This window comes from Tamandua tetradactyla, chromosome 17 (assembly GCF_023851605.1).
Source record: "Tamandua tetradactyla isolate mTamTet1 chromosome 17, mTamTet1.pri, whole genome shotgun sequence".
Classification (NCBI taxonomy): domain Eukaryota; kingdom Metazoa; phylum Chordata; class Mammalia; order Pilosa; family Myrmecophagidae; genus Tamandua; species Tamandua tetradactyla.
This window is the reverse complement of record NC_135343.1, coordinates 7,040,593-7,060,257: the sequence shown is the minus strand read 5'-3', so window position 1 is coordinate 7,060,257 and position 19,665 is coordinate 7,040,593. Positions and strand designations below refer to the sequence as shown.

General features: G+C 43.2%; 1 protein-coding gene across 1 annotated transcript in view; it reads left to right on the top strand.

Annotated features, from left to right (window-relative positions):
* The window catches only part of RFX8 (regulatory factor X8), an 82,058-nt gene that overhangs the window by 3,675 nt on the left and 58,718 nt on the right, over positions 1 to 19,665 (top strand). Inside the window, exons 2-4 of the mRNA XM_077135077.1 lie at positions 7,582 to 7,705; positions 17,514 to 17,575; positions 18,615 to 18,701. Coding sequence (XP_076991192.1) covers positions 7,582 to 7,705; positions 17,514 to 17,575; positions 18,615 to 18,701 — 273 coding nt within the window. The remainder of the gene's footprint in view (positions 1 to 7,581; positions 7,706 to 17,513; positions 17,576 to 18,614; positions 18,702 to 19,665) is intronic.

Genomic DNA, 19,665 nt, shown 5'->3' with positions numbered 1-19,665 from the left:
CCTGTAGACGAAATGACTGTCCCCTCATAAATACGACTTTTTCAAATCTCCACAGACTGTGTTGCAGTTAATGAAATGCAAGTTTATTTCAAAAGGTACAGAAATCATAGGTGCTTTAGATCAGGCCGCAGCCAAGGGTGCTGTAATTTCGAGCGTGGGGCGGCCCACGCTGTGCCTTATGAAGGAAAGGAGTACGTGGAAAGCTTGGGACGCCTGGCCCGGGTCCACCTGCTGAAGTCTGTGACCTGTAGCGTGACCCATCGCCCCCCGTGAAGACGAGTGAGTGTCCTTGGGCCCCAGCCATCCACGTTAGCCAACAGCGGGCCTTGGAAACACTGATGTTATGCGCCTCACAAGGAAGTTGGTGATCTGGTCCACTCCAGATTTGGACAGGCACTATCACTACGTCTCACCAAGGGTCGTTGTGGCGGCACAGCATCGGACCGCTGACCACTTGTTCCCTGCCAGCAGTTCTGCTGAGCTCTGCTGTCGCCCGTGGAAGCCTGGCTCCCTGCAGCAGGTGACTTCCGTGCGCCCCTCCCACCACCACTGCCTTCTTGCTTCCCTCCAGGATGGGGGCGTTCAGCGTAAACGTGTTGATGCGACAAGTGTCCCTGTGCCAGCTGGGAGCCTCAGCACAGCACAGACTTTTTTTTCTAATCACAAACTCAGAGGTGCCTGAGAATCCAGGGTAAGCCAGAACCTGAGCAGTGTAGCCTCTGGTCACAATCAGAGCGATCATTCCCTGTGCTGAAGCCATAACTGCTTGAGTGCAGGTAAAAGCGTGAGTCTGGACAGGAAAGCTGTGATGGAACAAACTGCAGCCTAATTTCAAAGCATCCATTTGTCCTGGTGATGCCCCAGACCAGTCTCTGAGATTTGGTCAGAACTTTGGGGAACAACCAAAGGCAGACAGTCAGAAGAGGGGTGACCCTTAGAGCAGAGGCGCCATGTGGGAGCAGAAGTCCTTCCGGCGTGTGGACAGAAAGGGCCTTGCTTGTTTCCATTATTATTATTACATTATCACTGTTGCAATCTTGTTTGGCCAGCCTGGTCTGACTAGGTAAAGTCAGAGTTAATGATGGTTTCGAAATAGGAGGACATTTCACAGAGGCTTAGAGCAAACAAATGCCAGGGACAAGGAAGAACAACTAGCAAAAACGTAAACTGGAGTTCATTTTAAGGACTTAGAATTTTGTTCTGTTCTTTCTTAAGGAGACTACTCCCTGACTACATCAGAAATATCTGCGAATGAACAAAACTGAGTTTGAAAATCCAGCGGCCTGTTTGAACTTGATATGTTTCACGTTTTGCCACAGCTCCCCAGGCTCAGCCAACAGTTTTCTGTGATACCTGAAGGTAGAAGACTTTTCATTAATCCACAAGTGGTGTCCGAACAAAACAGATATAAGATTACCGAGATGTAGGAATTTGCTACCTTGTCCCATGTTAAGCATCACCCTGTATGCAACCTCAAGGCAAATAGTTGGTGCAGAAGCAGCTGTATTTAAACCACTGTGTGGGTCCCATGCTGGTGTTATGGGAACCCCTCAGAAAACCATGCCTTATACCCCATATATTGATTTTTCCTTTTTTCTGGGAAGCCACTGGGATCCGGCAATTGTGACTGTGGTTTTCAGTTCTTAAGAAATGCAAATTTAGGTCCAAGCATGCCTTATCTCAGGAAATAAGCTGTAGAGCATCAATAAGAAAGGAGAACCATATTGTCTTCCAGTTCCCCGTTAAAACAATCCCTCTTTATTTAAACATTATGCTGGCTGATTTTAGGTATTTCTTTAAAAGACTGAGAAGAAACCTGGCAGTCTATCCCAAATCAGAAGAGGGAAGGTTGTGCTCAGAAGCCCCTGTGGACCCACACTTCTGACCTGGCCACTCTCACCATTTGCCACCAGCATGCACAGCTCTTGCTGAAACAGGCATCTGTCTGTCTGCGTGGGGTCCAGTCTGTAGGCTGCAGACCACAGGCAGAGCCCCTCTGTGCCCACCCTGGGTGCCAGGGACTCCACACCAGCCCCAGGGCCCAGGACTCCTCGGACAGTCGGAGATCCCGCCTTGAGCAGAGGCTTCGAGCACTGCAGGTAACAACCGAGCGTCACTTAGCTCTGTACCAAACAGGGAAGAAAGTAGTAATGAAAGCTGACATCCTCTCAGCCTCTTGGTGCTTTGCATTTGATATCACATTGCAATTCAAAGAACCAAACACAGGGGCCAGAGCCCTACATCTCAGGGAATTAAGCAACATGCAAATAAACTGCTTCGGAGATGGCAGGTGGTGGAGGGCAGGCTCAGAACTGCATGCACTTAACCTCAGGCAAGCAGGGACTGCAGAGACGCCACTGCCTCCAGGACACACCTGCAGCTTTGAAGGACCACATGGGGGCATTGTTTTGTGTCTTAGAGCGTAGATGGTTCTTTGTGTCATGATTAGGCTGGTTCTTAGCTACAGCCTTTGTAACCATACATGAAATGCTCTTCACTGAGCCCAAGAACTCCTGGTTCTTTTCAGCATGTCCTTCCCTCCAGGAATGTTATCGGTAGCTTAAGAATAACCCCCCATGCCCATGTGCCTTAGTTTGTCGGGCTTCCGTGAGAAACACCACACAATGGGTTGGCTTAAACCACGAGAATTTGTTGGCTCACAGTTTGGAGGTTGGAAATCCAGAATCAAGATATTGCAATGGCCATGCTTTCTCCAAAATCTGTAGCACCTCACTTTCCTCTCTCTATAAAGCCTCCAGTCTTGCCGATTACGACCCACCCTTATTCAACTTGGCCGAATCTTTAATAATAATATCTTCAGAGGTCCCCTTTGCAAATGGTTTCACATCCTCAGGAGCGTGGATTAAACTTGGAACATGTCTTTTGTGGGGTACGTGATTCAATCCCCAACTTCATTTTCAGTAAATTTACCACTGGGCTGAGAACTAAAGGGAAAGTTAGTGATGCTGCTTGTGGTGAGCCTTTGCTGGGTTCTTTTCAGTAACTTAAGCATGCATCATCTGGCTGGATCCCATGCTTGTGTTTGATCATTGTTTCTTATCAAAATGTCCTGCTTTATCATGGGATTGAGAAAGCCTATTTGACCGAAAGGGGAAAGAGAAATGAGGCAAAACAAAGTCTCAGTGGCTGAGAGATTTCAAACAGAGTGGAGAGGTTATCCTAGAGGTTATTCTTACACATTCTATAGATATCCCTTTTTAGTTTATGGTGTATTGGAGTGGCTGGAGGGAAGTACCTGAAACTGCTGAGCTGTGTTCCAGTAGCCTTGGTTCTTTTTTTTTTTATTAATTTTTTAAAAAATATAACAACTAACAAGCAAAAACATTCTTAACATATGATCATTCCGTTCTACATATATAATCAGTAATTCACAATATCATCACATAGTTGCATAGTCATCATCATGATCATTTCTTAGAACATTTGCATCATTCAGAAAAAGAAATAAAAAGACAACAGAAAAAAATTCATACATACCAGACCCCTTACCCCTCCCTCTCATTGATCACTAGCATTTCAATCTACTAAATTTATTTTAACATTTGTTCCCCCTATTACTTATTTTTATTTCATATGTTTTACTCATCTGTTGATAAGGTAGTTAAAAGGAGCATCAGACACAAAGTTTTCACAATCCCACAGTCACATTGTGAAAGCTATATCATTATACAATCATCCTCAAGAAACACGGGTACTGGAACAGAACTCTACATTTCCAGGCAGTTCCCCCCAGCCTCTCCATTACATCTTGACTAACAAGGTGATATCTATTTAATGTGTAAGAATAACCTCTCAACTCTGTTTGGAATCTCTCAGCCATTGACACTTTATTTTGTCTCATTTCATGCTTCCCCCTTTTGGTCTAGAAAAGTTTTCTCAATCCCTTGATGCTGGGTCTCAGCTCCTTCTAGGATTTCTGTCCCATGTTGCCAGGAAGATCCACACCCCTGGGAGTCATGTCCCATGTAGACAGGGGGAGGGCGGTGAATTTGCTTGTTGTGTTGGCTGGAGAGAGCGGCCACATCTGACAACAAAAGAGGTTCTCTTGGGGATGACTCTTAGGCCTAATTTTAAGTAGGCTTGACCTATCCTTTGTGGGTTAAGTTTCATATGAACAAACCCCAAGACTGGGGGCTCAGCCTATTGCTTTGGTTGTCCCCACTGCTTGTGACAATATCCAGAATTCTCCACTTGGGGAAGTTGAATTTTCCCCCTTTCTCACCACTCCCCCAAGGTGACTTTGCAAATACTTTATTACTCACTGTTCAAAACACTCTGGGATTTACTGGGGCATCACTCTGGACAAACATACAGCATCGTATGCCCTACTCAAGGTTCCATGTACTTATGGTGTTCAATTAAGCTGTCCACATAAGTTATATAAGGAACTGCACTAGTCAAAATATAAATTTTGTATCAAACATTTTTTGCTTTAGTCTCACACATAAGTTAAAATTTTTAAATATTAATTACCATCTATTTTCAGCACCCTGCAGTAATGACATTCCTTTGTTCTTCCTCATGCAGAAACATTTTTAAATTTGTACATTTAGTCACCATAATTATACACTCTAGGCATTCCTAGATTATACCATCTCAGTCTTTTTTGTCTATCTTTCTTTCTGATTTCATTTGTGCCCCCAGCCCTTCTCCCTCTATCATTCTCACACTCAGCTTCATTCAGTGTTCTAACATAATTATATTACAGTTAGGTAGTATTGTGCTATCCATTTTTGAGTTTTTACAGTCAGTCCTGTTGCACAATCTGTATCCCTTCAGCTCCAATTACCCAATATCTTACCCTATTTCTATCTCCTGATAGAAATTGGTCTCTGTTACCAATGAAATTCTCCCAGTTTATTCACTGATGTCAGTTCATATCAGTGAGACCATACAGTATTTGTCCTTTTGTTTCTGGCTAGTCTCACTCAGCATAATGTCCTAAGGTCCATCCATGTTGTTACATACTTTATAACTTTATTCTGTCTTACAGCTGCATAATATTCCATCGTATGTATATACCACGGTTTGTTTAGCCACTCATCTGTTGATGGACATTTGGGTTGTTTCCATCTCTTCACAATTGTAAATAATGCTGCTATAAACATTGGTGTGCAAATATCCTTTGTGTCCTTGCCCTCATGTCCTCTGAGTAGATACCTAGCAATGGTATTGCCGGGTCATATGGCAATTCTATACTTAGCTTCCTAAGGAACTGCCAAACTGCCTTCCACAGAGGTTGCACCATTTGACATTCCCACCAACAGTGGATAAGTGTGCCTCTTTCTCCATATCCTCTCCAGCACTTGTCATTTTCTGTTTTATTGATAATGGCCATTCTGGTGGGTATGAGATGATATCTCATTGTGGTTTTAATTTGCATTTCCCTAATAGCCAGGGAAGTTGCGCATCTTTTCTTGTGTCTTTTGGCCATTTGTATTTCCTCATCTGAGAAGTGTCTGTCTGCCCATTTTGTAATTGGGTTGGCTGTCTTTTTGTTGTTGAGTTGAAAAATCTCTTTATATATTCTGGATGCTAGACCTTTATCTGATATATCATTTCCAAATATTGTCTCCCATTGTGTAGGCTGTCTTTTTACTTCTTGACGAAGTTCTTTGATGCACAAAAGTGTTTAATTTTGAGGAGTTCCCATTGCTTTCTTTCTTTTTTCAATGCTTGTGCTTTGGGTGTAAGTTCTAGGAAACCACCTCCTATTATAAGATTTATATTTCCCTACATTTTCTTCTAACAGTTTTATGGTCTTAGAACTAATGTTTAGGTCTTTGATCAATTTTGAGTTAATTTTTGTATAGGATGTGAGATACATATCCTCTTTCATTCTTTTGCATATGGATATCCAGTTCTCTAGGCACCATTTATTGAAGAGACTGTTCTGTCCCAGGTGAATTGGCTTGAGTGCCTTATCAAAGATCAATTGAGCATATATGAGAGGGTCTATATCTGAACACTTTATTCAATTCCATTGGTCAGTATATCTATCTTTATGCCAGTACCATGCTGTTTTGACCACTGTAGCTTCATAATGCACCTTAAAGTCAGGTAGTGTGAGACCTCCAACTTCATTTTTCTTTCTCGGGATACTTTTAGCTATTCGGGGCACCCTACCCTTCCAGGTAAATTTGTTTATTGGTTTTTCTATTTCTGAAAAGTAAGTTTTGGGAATTTTAATTGGTATTGCATTGAATCTGTGAATCAATTTAGGTAGAATTGACATCTTAACTATATTTAGTCTTCCAGTCCATGAACACGGTATGCCCTTCCATTTATTTAGGTCTTCTGTGATTTCTTTTAACACTTTCTTGCAGTTTTCTTTGTATAGGTCTTTTATCTCTTTAGTTAAATTTATTCCTAAATATTTTATTCTTTTGATTGCAATTATAAATGGAATTCATTTCTTGATTTCCCCCTCAGTTGTTCATTACTAGTGTATAGAAACACTACAGATATTTGAGTGTGATCTTGTAACTTGCCACTTTGCTGTACCCATTTATTAGCTCTAGTAGTTTTGCTGTGGATTTTTTGGGGTTTCAACATATAGTATCATATCATCTGTGCAAACAGTGAGAGCTTTACTTCTTCCTTTCCAATTTTGATGTCTTGTATTTCTTTTTCTTGTCTAATTGCTCTGGCTCGAACTTCCAACACAATGTTGAATAACAGTGGTGATAGTGGATATCTTTGTCTTGTTCCTGATCTTAGGGGGAAAGTTTTCAGTTTTTCCCCATTGAGGATGATGTTAGTTGTGGGTTTTCATCTATTCCCTTTATCATGTTGAGGAAGTTCCCTTCTATTCCTATCCTTTGAAGTATTTTCAACAAGAAAGGATGTTGAATTTTGTCAGATGCCTTTTCTGCATCAATCAAGATGATCATGTGGTTTTTCTGCTTTGATTTGTTGAAATGGTGTATTACATTAATTGATTTTCGTATGTTGAACCATCCTTGCATACTTGGGATGAATCCTACTTGGTCATGGTGTATACTTCTTCAAATGTGCTGCTGGATTCAATTTGCTAGAATTTTGTTAAGGATTTTTGCATTTATATTCATTAGAAAGATTGGTCTGCAGTTTTCTTTTTTTCAATATCTTTGTCTCAGCCTTGATTCTTGAAGATGATTGTATAAAAATGTAACTTTTACCATGTGACTGTGTGATCATGAGTACCTTGTGTCTGATGCTCCTTTTATCCAGGGTATGGACAGATGAGTAAAAAAGTATGGATAAAAAATAAATAGTAGGGGGGATAAGGGGCGAAATGAAATTGGGTAGATGGAAATGCTAGTGGTCAATGAGAGGGAGGGCTAAGGGGTATGGGATGTATGAGCTTGATCTTCCTATTTCTTTTTTTGAAGTGACACAAATGTTCTAAAAATGATCATGGTGATGAATAAGACCATGTGATGATATTGTGAGCCATTGATTGTATACTTTGTACAGACTGTGTGTGTGTGTGACGATATCTCAATAAAAATATATTTTAAAATATCCTGCTTTTGAAAAACCGGTGCCAGTGACCCCTGCTTGTCCTCCTCTCCCCAGGTTGGTGGATAATTTCTGCAGCTGTGAAGGGCAGAGTGTCCCCCGCTGTCTCATGTATGAGATTTACACGGAGACCTGTGGGCAGAGCGCTCAGGAGCAAGTCAACCCAGAAACGTTTGGGAAGGTAGGTTGTGAAGATTAAAAAAAAAAATACAGCATTCATTAAGCTTTAAAAGGAGGCAAATTAATCGATGAGGACAATTTGAAACGTATTTGGGTCTAATGAGTTCCAGTGAGTCTAACTAGCTTCATTCTGGGAAGCCAACCAAATGGTTGCCACCCCTCTTCATTTCCATCGAGAAGCCATACTGTTGGCTGCTCCCTTGTCCTCACGATGGGTGAGGAACGGATGGCAGCGGAGGAAAAGCACCTGGGGCCACGGCGTGCACTCCCTGAGGTTCCTCCCTGCCCTGGAAACGCCCAGGCCCAGCCTCAGTGCAGGTTCTAAGAGTCATTTTGTGGCATCAGAAAACAGCTGCTTCCCATAATTTGGTTCTATTTAGAGACCTCACTGGCTCTGAAAGATTTCCCCTGCAGGTAAAGAGCTACATGCTGGAACCCTGTTTAAGACCACACAGTATACAGCAAACACAAGGATAGTCCATCTGAGATCCTCCAGGTTCAGTGGGTATTTATTGTGCACCAGCTGTGTGCCAGGGGCTGTTTCCGTGCTGGGGGACAACAGCGACAAAGACCAGTAAAAGTCCTGCCCTTATAAGAATTTAGAATCTAGTTGGGGGAGGCAGACAAATGAGGTATAGTGTATTAGAAGGGATAGAGGTTAAGGAGAAAAACAGAGCAGGAGGAGAGGAGCTGAGCTGTGTGTGTGTGTGTGTGTGTGTGTGTGTGTGTGTGTGTGTGTGTGTGTGTTAGAGGGAAGAGCTGTAATTTTAGAGAAGGCAGCCAGGCAGGGCCTCACTGAGAAATAAGTCTTGAGTCCAGACTTCCAGGGGTGAGGCAGTGAGCATGTGGCAAGCGGAAGGAAAGAGTGGTCCAGGCAGAGCCGGTGCAAAGGCCCTGAGGTGGGAGGGAACCGAGCTGCCGAGGCTGCTGTGGCTGGAAGGCGGGGAGGCAGGGTGAGAGGATGAGGGGGTCAGATCCCAGACGTGCAGAAGGAGACGGCACAGCAGAGAACGTGGCCTGGACTGCGCTGTAGCAGTGGAGGTGGGAAGAAGGGGCCAGCGGGGTTTGTGGATGGAAAGGATGTATTGAATCAAGGGACTCGATTGTTATTAAATTAGCAAAAATAATACCTTCAGTCACACAGTGCATTGTATTTATTTTCAAAGCACTTTTCCACCTGGTATTCAGGAACAGATGCTTAAAACAAGTTAAAAGGGATTTTATTTTTTAATTAGAGAAGTTGCAAGTTTTCGGAAATACCCTGCAGAAAGTACAGCGTTCCCATATAATCCCTGGTGCACTCATTTTTCCTATTATTAACACCATGCATCAGTGTGGTACTTTTGTTACAACTGATGCAACAATATTATTATAATTGTACTATTATCTACAGTCCATAGTTTACCTTAGGGAAAGGGGAATTTTTAAAGGAAAATTTTAAAATTTTTTAGGAAAAATTTTTAAAGGACAATTTTTAAAAGAAAAGGGATATCTCATCAATCCATTTGCCAAAGTTTGACGTGAGCCCCTGAAAATCTAGCTCGATAGAAACAGAAGGGGAGGCATAGAAGTCACTGTAAATATTCTAGTCTCCTCATTAAACAAGCGTTTTAAGAAGTGAAATTCATTTTCATACGTTTTATTTAACCCAGACATCTGCAATATTATCATTTCAACCTGAAATCAATATAAAAAATAGTGAACGCTTTTTCCAGTGCTAGATCTTCTAAATCCGATGTGTATGTCGCACTTTGAGCACCTCTCTGTTTGAACTGGCCACATTTCAAATGCTCAGTAGCTACATGTGGCTGGTGGCTCCCATTTCAGCAGCACCCTAGAGGGGAAGGTACCTGCCCGTCTTGTCTGTTAGACCTGCCCCCAGCGTCCCTCCACCTGCCCTCCCCTGCCCCGTAACCCTGGCCTGTCTGGTGCTTCCTTAGGTACTTCGCCTGCCCCCTCCAGGCCTCCCCTTCTGCTTTAGCCTGGACCCTGTAACGGCTGCACGGCCACCCCACCCTGGTGGGGCCACGAGAGACACTCTGGAAGGGTTTGTGAGTGGGGAGGAAATGAATGCCATTGGCATCCTTAGTGCTCTGTCTTGTTTCACAGCCACCTGCCAAAGCAGGGAGCATCAGCATAGTTTTATTGGTAAAAAAAACAGACAGACGAACAAAAACATACAAAAAACAAATCCAGAGTGATGAAGGCTGAGGTCCTACAGCTGGTCCCAAGGCTTGGGCAGGACATCCAGTCGCCTGACTTGTGGGTCAGAGCTCTTTCCACTTACCTTGCTAGTCCCCAAAAGGAATCCCTGAGTGCAAAGAGAAGGTTACCTGGTGCAGCATCACAGCCAGTGCAGGTGCTTCGGAAGCACCCCTGGCGGGGGGCTTTGCATTAAGAGGGAGGGCCCCCCAGCTCTCTGCACCATGCAGCCCCAGGTGCAGACGGCTGAGCAGGGGCAGCACATTTCTGCAAAGAGAAAGGTGCTTTCTTTGGTAAACACAGCCTGTCTCTGGGGTTTGTGACTTGGCAAGAGGGGTGCAGGCTGGTTTGCTGCAGCTGCTCCTCTCTTCCTCGGGGAAGAGTGCCGTTCACCACCGGCATTCCCTGCTGCTTGGTGGGCCAGCTGGCTTCGGCTTAGATGATTTGGGGGATAAGGAACTGACTCACAGTGCCACTAAGCTGCCAAGTCAGTTTCCTTCTTTGCTTCTCCCTCTTTATTAGTGGTCCTTGGGGAACAGGATTGGATTAGTTCATGGCATGCTCTCACTACTGATCCCTGCGTGGCCTGATTTCCTTTGATTTTAGTTCTTTTTCATAATATGATAAGCATCCGTGAGCCTGCCACCCAAAACACACCGTATTGCTACTTCCCCACATCCTGTCTCTCTACCTTGCTCATGGCTGGAAACCATCATTCTGGTCATGATTATCTTGCTTTTTGAAAAATAGTTTTATTGCATTTATATGTATTACTAAAAATCATATTTTTCATTTTGTGATCTAACTTTATTTAAAAGGCTGTTATGTTTTCTGTAATCTTTTGGGACTATTTCACTTAATATTGTGTTATTAAGATGCATCTAAATTCATTTTCAGTATTATACAATAAATCGCAGTTTATTTATCCATCCGCCGCTGATGAGCGTTTGGGTTGTTTCCTGATTTTGCAGTTGTGAGCATCCTTGCACATGTCTCCCGTTCACAGCTGAAGATTTTCGATTGGAAACCCTGTATATCCTGGAGTGGGTTTGTAGATTTCAGAGGGTATGTGACTGTAGCAGCTTCAGAAGGTGGGACCAAGCTGTTTTCTTAAATGTTTGCACCAGGTTTCCCTCCCACCAGCCATCATCTGGACCCCAGTCTTGTTTTCGAAGCGCTGACATTTTTAGACCCATTCTCCTTATATTCAGCCAGACCCCTCATGTCTGACATTGCCAGCCATGGTGGGCATTCTGCACTTTTAATAATTCCAGAATATGTACTAGAATCTTCTACGGCAACAATTGCCCAAGTATTTGAAACAATCGTTCATGTCTCCTGTCTCCCCTTTTTCGGACTGCGTAGTCTTGGTTCCCCACCCTTTACCCTCTTGCCCGCCTGTTTCACTGTGCACCTCCATTTATGGAGGCTCCCCCTGGATGATGGCCTGAGCTTATCACCCAGTGCCTTGGGAATGCTCAGAGGACAGCAGCTTTTGCCTTGTCCTTCCATCATTGCAGCTTCTGGCTACTGTTGGCTTTTATCCTTCTATGTCACCCTGCTGGTTTCATTTTAAGTTAGTGGTCAACGAAAATAATCCTTAGACATTTTTCACAGGAATCGAAATTAAATTAGGCCTCCTAAAAGTGCCTGTAAACTGTAAAATACTCTATGTAAATATAAAACATCATTGTAGTTATTATCAAGTTGTTATCATTCTATAGGTGCCTATTTGAACCCCAAAGTAGCTGCTTCCACTCATATCACTCCTTTTCAGCAATGAATTGCAATTCTGTTCATCACTATCTCCTTGAATCTCACTGTAGGCCATCCAGTCTTCTAACTGGTAAAGCTCACAGGTTTGGAAAGCATATCTCTTATCCCTTCATTCTAATACTTACTAAATAAAGCCACAGCAGTGTGGCCTTAGGCACACTCAGGTACATTCCCTGAGTGTCTCTGAGCAAGGTTTTCCAGCGAGCCAGGAATTCCCCAGTTATGCCACCATTCAGGCCAGATTTCCCCTTTTCATCACTCAGAATATTGGGAAACTTCATCGGAGGCTGTGCTGAGCCCCGCTGCCCTGCGCTCCAGACTCTCTTTATCCATTTATCGGAGGGAAGTGGAGGGAGTTTGGTCTGACATGTTTTGTCCCCATATGGTCCCTATTTCCTTTTCTCAGATATCAAAAACTCTTTTGATTTTTTAGGTCCTGTTATAATGTTGTTCACTTCTAGGGCAGTCTTACTGCAGAGTATTCCAAAGATCATGGAGAGAAGACTCCTAGGGAGTAGGGAGTTAAGGCTTAAAACATACGGAGTCTCTATTTGGGATGATGGAAGAGTTTGGGTAATAGATGGCGGCAATGGTGGTGGGCTAACCTTGTGAACGCAATTACTGGCACTGATTTTTACATCTGAATTGTTAAAGGGGGAAATTTAAATTGCATATATGATATTAGAAAACTTGGTTAAAAATCCATGGAACAGCACGACACAGCAAACCCTAAGTTAAACCACGGACCCTAGTTAACAGGGAAGTTATAAAATGTGCCTTTATCGTTGTAACAAATGTGCTGCACCCATGCAGGGTCTGAGTCACCGGGTGCTGTATGGGAGCCCTGTGTTTTATGCATGGTTGTTCTGTAAACCCGCAACTGCTCTAATAAAAAAAGAATTAATAAATGGAGTGGAAACATCCCCCCTCCCAACAGAGACCCCAGTGCAATGATTTACATTTATTTAGCATTTTGTCATCTTAATACCTTCTTTAGAATCCGTTCCCCAGGACGTTGTGCTGGAAATGTGCCTGAAGAGTGGGTCAGTTCAGTTGAGCCGGGAGGGAGCCTGGGCTGCTGAGTTTGTGATCGCAGGATACTAAAAATGGAGGGGGGAGGGAAAGGGGAAAAGGATATGATCACAAAGCATGTTTACAAGAGCCACAGCAGAATACCCAATTCTTCCTTCCTCCCTCCTCCCCCCGGAACAGAGTTGGTTCCTCTCTGAGTTCCTGCACAGATGGTGAGATGTTTCTCGTGCTTTTTTGGCAGCACTGGGCACACAATGTGGGGGGGGAGGGGATGCACATCCCTCGTGGCAGGACTGTCTCACACGAATTCGGGAATTTCCCCAAGGCTGACTTCCTTTGAAAAAAATAACATTTGCTATTGTTTCTCTGATTAGGAAAGTAATGCATCCCCTTTGTAGAAAATGTGGAAATTAGATTAACGTGTATAAAAAGAAAATTACTACCAGCTGTAACTTCACTGTCCGGAGGTAGCCACGTGTCGTTGTTCGTTTGCACACGCACATCCAAGCACACACACAGGCACACGCGCTCACACACGAGTGGGGGTTTCCCACCTTCCTTTAGATCTGCTCACGGGCTGGATGGCTGTCCCCCTGCTCTGCAGGAGCGTGTGAGCAGACAGCAGGCGTGCAGCTGCTTTCCCTTCCACGGAGCAGAGGTCTGCGGCCCCTGGAAACCACCAAACGTCATCAAACTGATACTGAGAACGCCCATCGCATTTAATGATCGAAACTCTGAACTCGGTTTAAAGTCTCATTTCTTCCCTACCCCCGAGACGAGGTGTGGGGGTTCTTCTTCACCCCCCACCCCCGTGCAGGTCCCCCAGCTCAGCAGGTGTGCTGGGAGCCCCCTGGGAGGGAGAGAAGCTAGAGGAGCTGGAAAGTGGGCGCTTCTGGGCTTCACGCTTTGGGGACCGGCGGGTGTCGAGCCCTTTTCCTCCCGGGCACTCTGCAGGGTTCTTCAGGGCCTCCCTTGGGAAGGTTCTAGAATGCGTGCTTGGCTTGGGGAAGGACTGGGCGGGCGTGCACCTGAAGATCTCCGGCTGCGGGACAGCTGCCCGCGCCGGGGGGTCTCGCATGGGGCGGGGGGGGGGGGGGAGGCTCGCCCGCACCCCAGCTCGTTCTCGTGGGTGGCCGGCGGCTGGCGCACGGCAAGGACCCACAGCCGTGCGTGGCGGGGGCGCGGCTGAACCACGGGCGGTGGCCGCTCTGCTCCTCCCGCACAGCAGCCGCCAGCCCTGCTCCCCGCACCCCACCCCACCCCGGGAGGCCCAGGCCGGAGCCGGACACCAGCTGCCTAACGCGCTTCTCCGGGTGGCTCCTGGAACCCCGTTCTGTTGGGCACCTCCTGCCTATGCTTTCTCCAGAGAAACCCCTTACATTTTCTTCTCTATACACCTTATTCAGCAATTAGAGTTGAGTGGTTGTTAGCATTCTAACCGGTTTTTATCTAAATGCCCTGGGGTGCAAGTACCCCAGGGTGCCTGTCCCACAAGTCACTTTGCAAATCTGTCATCTTCATGTCTTCCGCTGTTGTGCAGAATGAGTATGGATGGATGGATGGAAAGGAAGGAAGATGACAGCTAGATGGATAGACAGATGGATAGACAGATAGATAGATGGACAGGCACCCTCTCTAAGTTTGATTTTTGTCTCCTTTTTCCTTCCCTTTGGGTCTAGGAGTGCAGCCGCCTTGGGGACTGCTTGAGCTCTTGCTGCTTCCCTATCGCCTGTCCACATCCTTTGTAATGTCTCCTTTCCTTAAATGCACTTCAATTATTTTAATTTGAATGCTCCATCTGTTTCCTGTTGGAGCCCTAACTGAAAAAAGACATATCGATAGACAGACACAACCTGCGTGTAAACAGTGTAGCTTCTAATGGCATCAAACCTGAAATCAGATTTCTTGGGTTATGACCCTGGGGAAGTCATTTAACCTTTTTGTGCTTCAGTCACTTCAGTTATAAAAGAAAATGTTAACAGTAATAGCAATTTTAGTACCTACTTTGTGAGGTGCTTTAAAGGAATTAATGGAAAAATACCTGAAAAGAGATTAGAACAGTTCCTGGCACATAAGGAGCTCCCAAGAAATGTTTACAATTATTATGCCTATTTTCACTTAGAATATCATGAACATTTTCACATTAATATATTTAAAAATGCATGTTGTATAATAGCTATAAAACGTTTTCAGATGTACCATAAATTTTTAAACATTTCCTTTATTGGAAATTTAGATTTGTTTATTCTCTTTGTCTATTCTAAGTAACAAATCTCCATTTGCATCTGTTAATTTCCTTAGAATGGATTCTTGGAAAGACCTTCAAATTTATACAGCCAATTTTAACCAACTGTAGCTAATTCATACCCCTCAGTAGTCCATAACTCATATCTTAACCTAGAAAATGTGTTGGGTAAAAATTATATTCAGCTGTGAGAATTTGTTGGATTATTAGAAAAGATGAGGAATTTTGTATGTGATTTGATCTTGTGTAACTTGTCTGTGTACATAGAATCAGCAGAACATTTTTCTATTGGGCTTTTAGTGTTTTCCCTATTGACTTGTGTGAACTCTCTCTGTATTGGGATATACACTTTATAATTTGTCTATTTCTTGCAAACAATTATCCCAATTGTTTTTATTAATCTTTTAATTTTAACTGTGGTGTACCTGATCATACAATAAAATTACAGGATAATTCAAGGTTGGAATTGCTCGTTGAAACAAAAGTGGAGTTCTCACCTGCCATGCCAGAGATCTGGGTTCGATTTCCGATGCCTGCCCATGCAAAAAAAAAAAATAGTGGGCAAGTTATTATGTTGCCAGACAGCTAGGCAGTTTATTTCTGCTTTGCCCATCAAAACACAAGATTATTTCTCACAACCTTAAATCTGAGCCTGGTGCATACTTTATAATAATTTCTATAGGTACTGTTTTAGTTTCCTAGGCTGCTGGGAGCAGATACCATGAAATGGGTTGCCTTACTTTTTTTTTTTTTTTTTTCTTTGCATGGACAGGCACCCGGAATCAAACCCCGGGTCTCAGGCATGGCAGGCGAGAGCTCTGCCTGCTGAGCCACCATGGCCCGCCCTTGCCTTACAGTTTATTAGCTTACAGTTTTGAGGCTGAGAAAAATGTCCAAATCAAGGCAGTAATTTCCTCCTGAAGACGGGCTGCCAGGTTTCTTGAATCTTCTGCCACACGCAGCAGGGCACACGGCAGCATCAGCTTGTCTCTCCCTTCTCTCCCAGGTTTTGCTTCCAGCTTCTTGCTTCCGTAGCTTTCTCTCTCCTTGTCTGAATTTCATTCCCTTGTAAAGGCCCACTCTGGGCCTAACTTAACTGAAACAACCTTATCAAAATATCCTGCTGATGATAGGTTTATACCCACAGGAATGGATTAACTTTAAGAACATGATTTTTTGTGGTTTCCAAACCACCACAGGTACCCTACTGTTTGCCCCTTGATTTCCTTTTACGTGGTTTTAAGCGATTTTTTTAAGAGATGAACTTACTAGAATCTGTTGTTGAAAGTGGAAATTTCTGGCTTCTATATCTCATTAAGGCTCAGCTGCTTTTTTCCTTTATCTCTCGCCATATATGTTTTTCTGTACATTTTGGTTCTCCCTTCAATTGCACCTATCAATTTGCACTCACTAGTGAAGGTTTTAGCTGTGCAAGTCTTGTCTTCCGTGCTCTTTCATTTTGCCTCCTCCACCCCCGTGCTTGTGTTGATTTCCATGTATGAGGAGGCAGGACATGAGTCAGTGCTTCTGTGAATTCCTCCTGCTCGGCAGTAAGTGGAAAAAGGGAGAGGGCTGCAACGTAAAGCCAAGCAGGGGAAGATGCTGAGGGAGGACGGAGGGGTTATGGAAAAGCAACAGAAATCATTTTCTTGCCAGCACCCTACACGGTGCCTTACTTGCTTTGTCTTTTTGAAAGTTCACCGCACTCCCAGATTTCCACTCCCAGCAGGTGCTTGAACATCACTTTGTCTCCTAATTAGGAAACTGATGCAAACTTCTACTTATTTCACTGTATTTGATCATAAAACTTATGTCAGTGCTATCCAACAAAATGTATGTAACAAAGATAGTTGGATGGGTGCACGGATGGTTCCATGGTAGAATGCTTGCCTTCCATGCAGGGGACACGGTCTCAATTCCTGGACCATGCACCCAAAAAAAAGAAAAAAAAAAAGAGATTAAAAGATAATTGGGAGATGAGCAGTTGAATCAGAAATGGCTATGTTACTGAATATTGTAATCCTATTTACTAACAAAATCTTTAAAATGAAAAAAATTAAGTAGAAAAATGATTGAGTGGTGAAAATGGCTTTTATATTGGAAGAAGAGGAAAATGGTTAAATTATGGAATATTCCTATGATGGATTATTACGCCACAGTTAGTAAACCCCTGTTTTCAGGGATTTTTAATGACAAGGAGAAATGTTGATGGTAGCATGTTAAGGGAAGAAAGTAGGAGGCAAAACTGCAAAAATGCTAACTTGTGATCCCAATGATTTAATATGTAGACTACATATATGTCTGTGTGTATATATGTACATATATGTAGTCTACATGTTAAATCACCGGGCTCTGAATAAAAGACTGGAAGGAACTACATTAATATTTAAATGTCAATGATTTCTGAGTGTCAGGTTTTTTCAAATTTCCTTTATGTATATTTTCTTCATATTCAGAAAAGAGCAAAGGCAATTCAAACATTGTAAGAGAAAGAAAATGGAAGTTTTATTTCTAAGTTTTCTAATTGTAACTTTAAATCTGGCTTATTTTTTAGCTTGTGCACTTGGTTTTTCCTGATCTCGGCACCAGGAGGCTGGGCACGAAAGGAAGTGCCAGGTAGATTTATATTTTTTGTTTTATTTTACATGTTTAAAAGCAAACATTTGAAAATCACAAAATGGTTGACAAGGAAATGCAAAATTAAACAAGCTATAAAGAACAACTCTTACCAAAGAGTTCCCATTATTCAAATTAAATCCTATTGCCTGAAATAATTTGGGTGTTGTGAGAACCAAATACTGGTCTCTATTTATTTAGGGATTTCATTTAAATGGAAAGGTCACAAAATACTTTTTGTTTCAACTCTTCAAATGCATAGACAAGGAAATGTCTAGTCATTGAAATATTTAAATAATAGCTCACACTGAATAATAGAATTTTGCTCTTTGAACTAAAATTTGTTTCCTCTAATTAATATTTGAATTATATTCAGGATACAAGGTACTGAGGCTATATTTTCAACACAAAAGGCAGTACTAGTATTAATAGTTGAATGGAATCATAACCGCCCTTGAATTATTATTTGTTGTTGTTTTAAATCAACATGGGAAATCAGTGAGAAGGGAATGAAGCCAAATTAGGAAATGGTCCAGCCGGACATGGAGGAATTGAAGACAGTGAAAGAGTTTGCCAAACTAAACATTGAGCAATAATTAATTTGTCAATATTTCGGGGTGTGGCAATAAGCCTGACGGGCAGAAGAAAGAACCTGGGTTGCACAAGAATCCCAGCTTCCTTCCTAGGTTCCTGAAAACCTGAGCCCAGTTCTCAGGACAGAGAATCTTGGTGTCCCTCCACTTCTTAGAAAGGGGACTTTTCCTGTTGCATGTCTCTGAGATTAGGGTGTCCTCAGTTGGGAAAGCAGAATAGGGCATTCTCAGGCCGATTTCAAGGCTGTTACATACGAAATAGTCTGAAGTTGCTGGTCTAATCCAACTGTGTCTGATAAAGCTGGATGGCTGATTAACGTGTGATAATAAATGGAGATAATGAGAAAGCCTAAGAAGAACTAATTCCTTAGCCTGCTCTGGGTCCATAGGACATAAAGTGTGAAGGTAATTTGAAATGATTTTTAAGGCATCTCTTTTTTTTCCAGGTATCATTATGATGGAATCTGTATCAAGAAAAGTTCTTTCTTCTATGCCCAGTATTGCTACCTTCTGGGTGAAAAAAAGTGTCAGAGGTCAGTGTCACTGGGGATTTTGGTCATTGGTCACACATCTGGTTAATATTAGAACTGTTTGGATTTTAGTTGTAGAAGACCTGGCTTTGGGCTGCTCTGCCATGAAGTCTTCTTAAGGATGGCAACATGCGTCCTGTCTCCTCAAGTCAGGACACCTCTGCCCCCCCTGGTAACTCAGCCTCTGGCCCTGTCATTGGTCAGGAAAATCCATTTCTGGTTCATTTCCTTGGATCCTTTTCATTGTGATTATCATCCCAGTTGCCAAAACCATTTTTCCCTTGAGTGAGTGTTCATTCTTTTCATCTTTTGCAAAACTTGTCACTACTAGCCGCTTCCTTCTTGAAAGTTTCTGTAGCCCTCAGGTCTCTGCTTCATCCAGTTTCTTTCCTGAAAACCTCCTCTGTCTCTTTATCTTTCCCCCTCCATTAAGTGCAGGGATTTCCCACGTTTCAGTCCTTGATCCTTAACGGTATTTTTCCTACTGTGTATCCCCAGGACACCCCCGCCCCGGTTTGCATGACTTTGGAGTCGTTGTCACTGGCCCTAACCCTTCCCCCCACTAGATTCTCCTCTCCGGCGAGCTTCTGGGCATTTCCATTTAGATGACTGGTACTGGGTGGGCCACGGTGGCTCAGCAGGTAAAGGAATGCTTGCCTGCCAAGCCCAAGGACCCGGGTTCGATTCCTGGTGCCTGCCCATGTAAAAAAAAATAATAATAATAAATAAATAGATGGCTGGTACCTCCCGCTCAATACCTTCCTCCAAATCATCTCTGCCTCTTGACTTCCTTATTTCAATTTATGATGTCAGTAGGTAGAATCTGCGCAAAAGGTCACCTCAAAGGCAGCCCTGGCTCCCTCTCCCTTGTTGCCAGATGCCGCTGGTCACAAATTCCTATTGGTTCTCTCTTTCCAGTTTCTCCTGATTTATTCGTTCTGGTTACCAATATCCCCTTTAAGCCCTA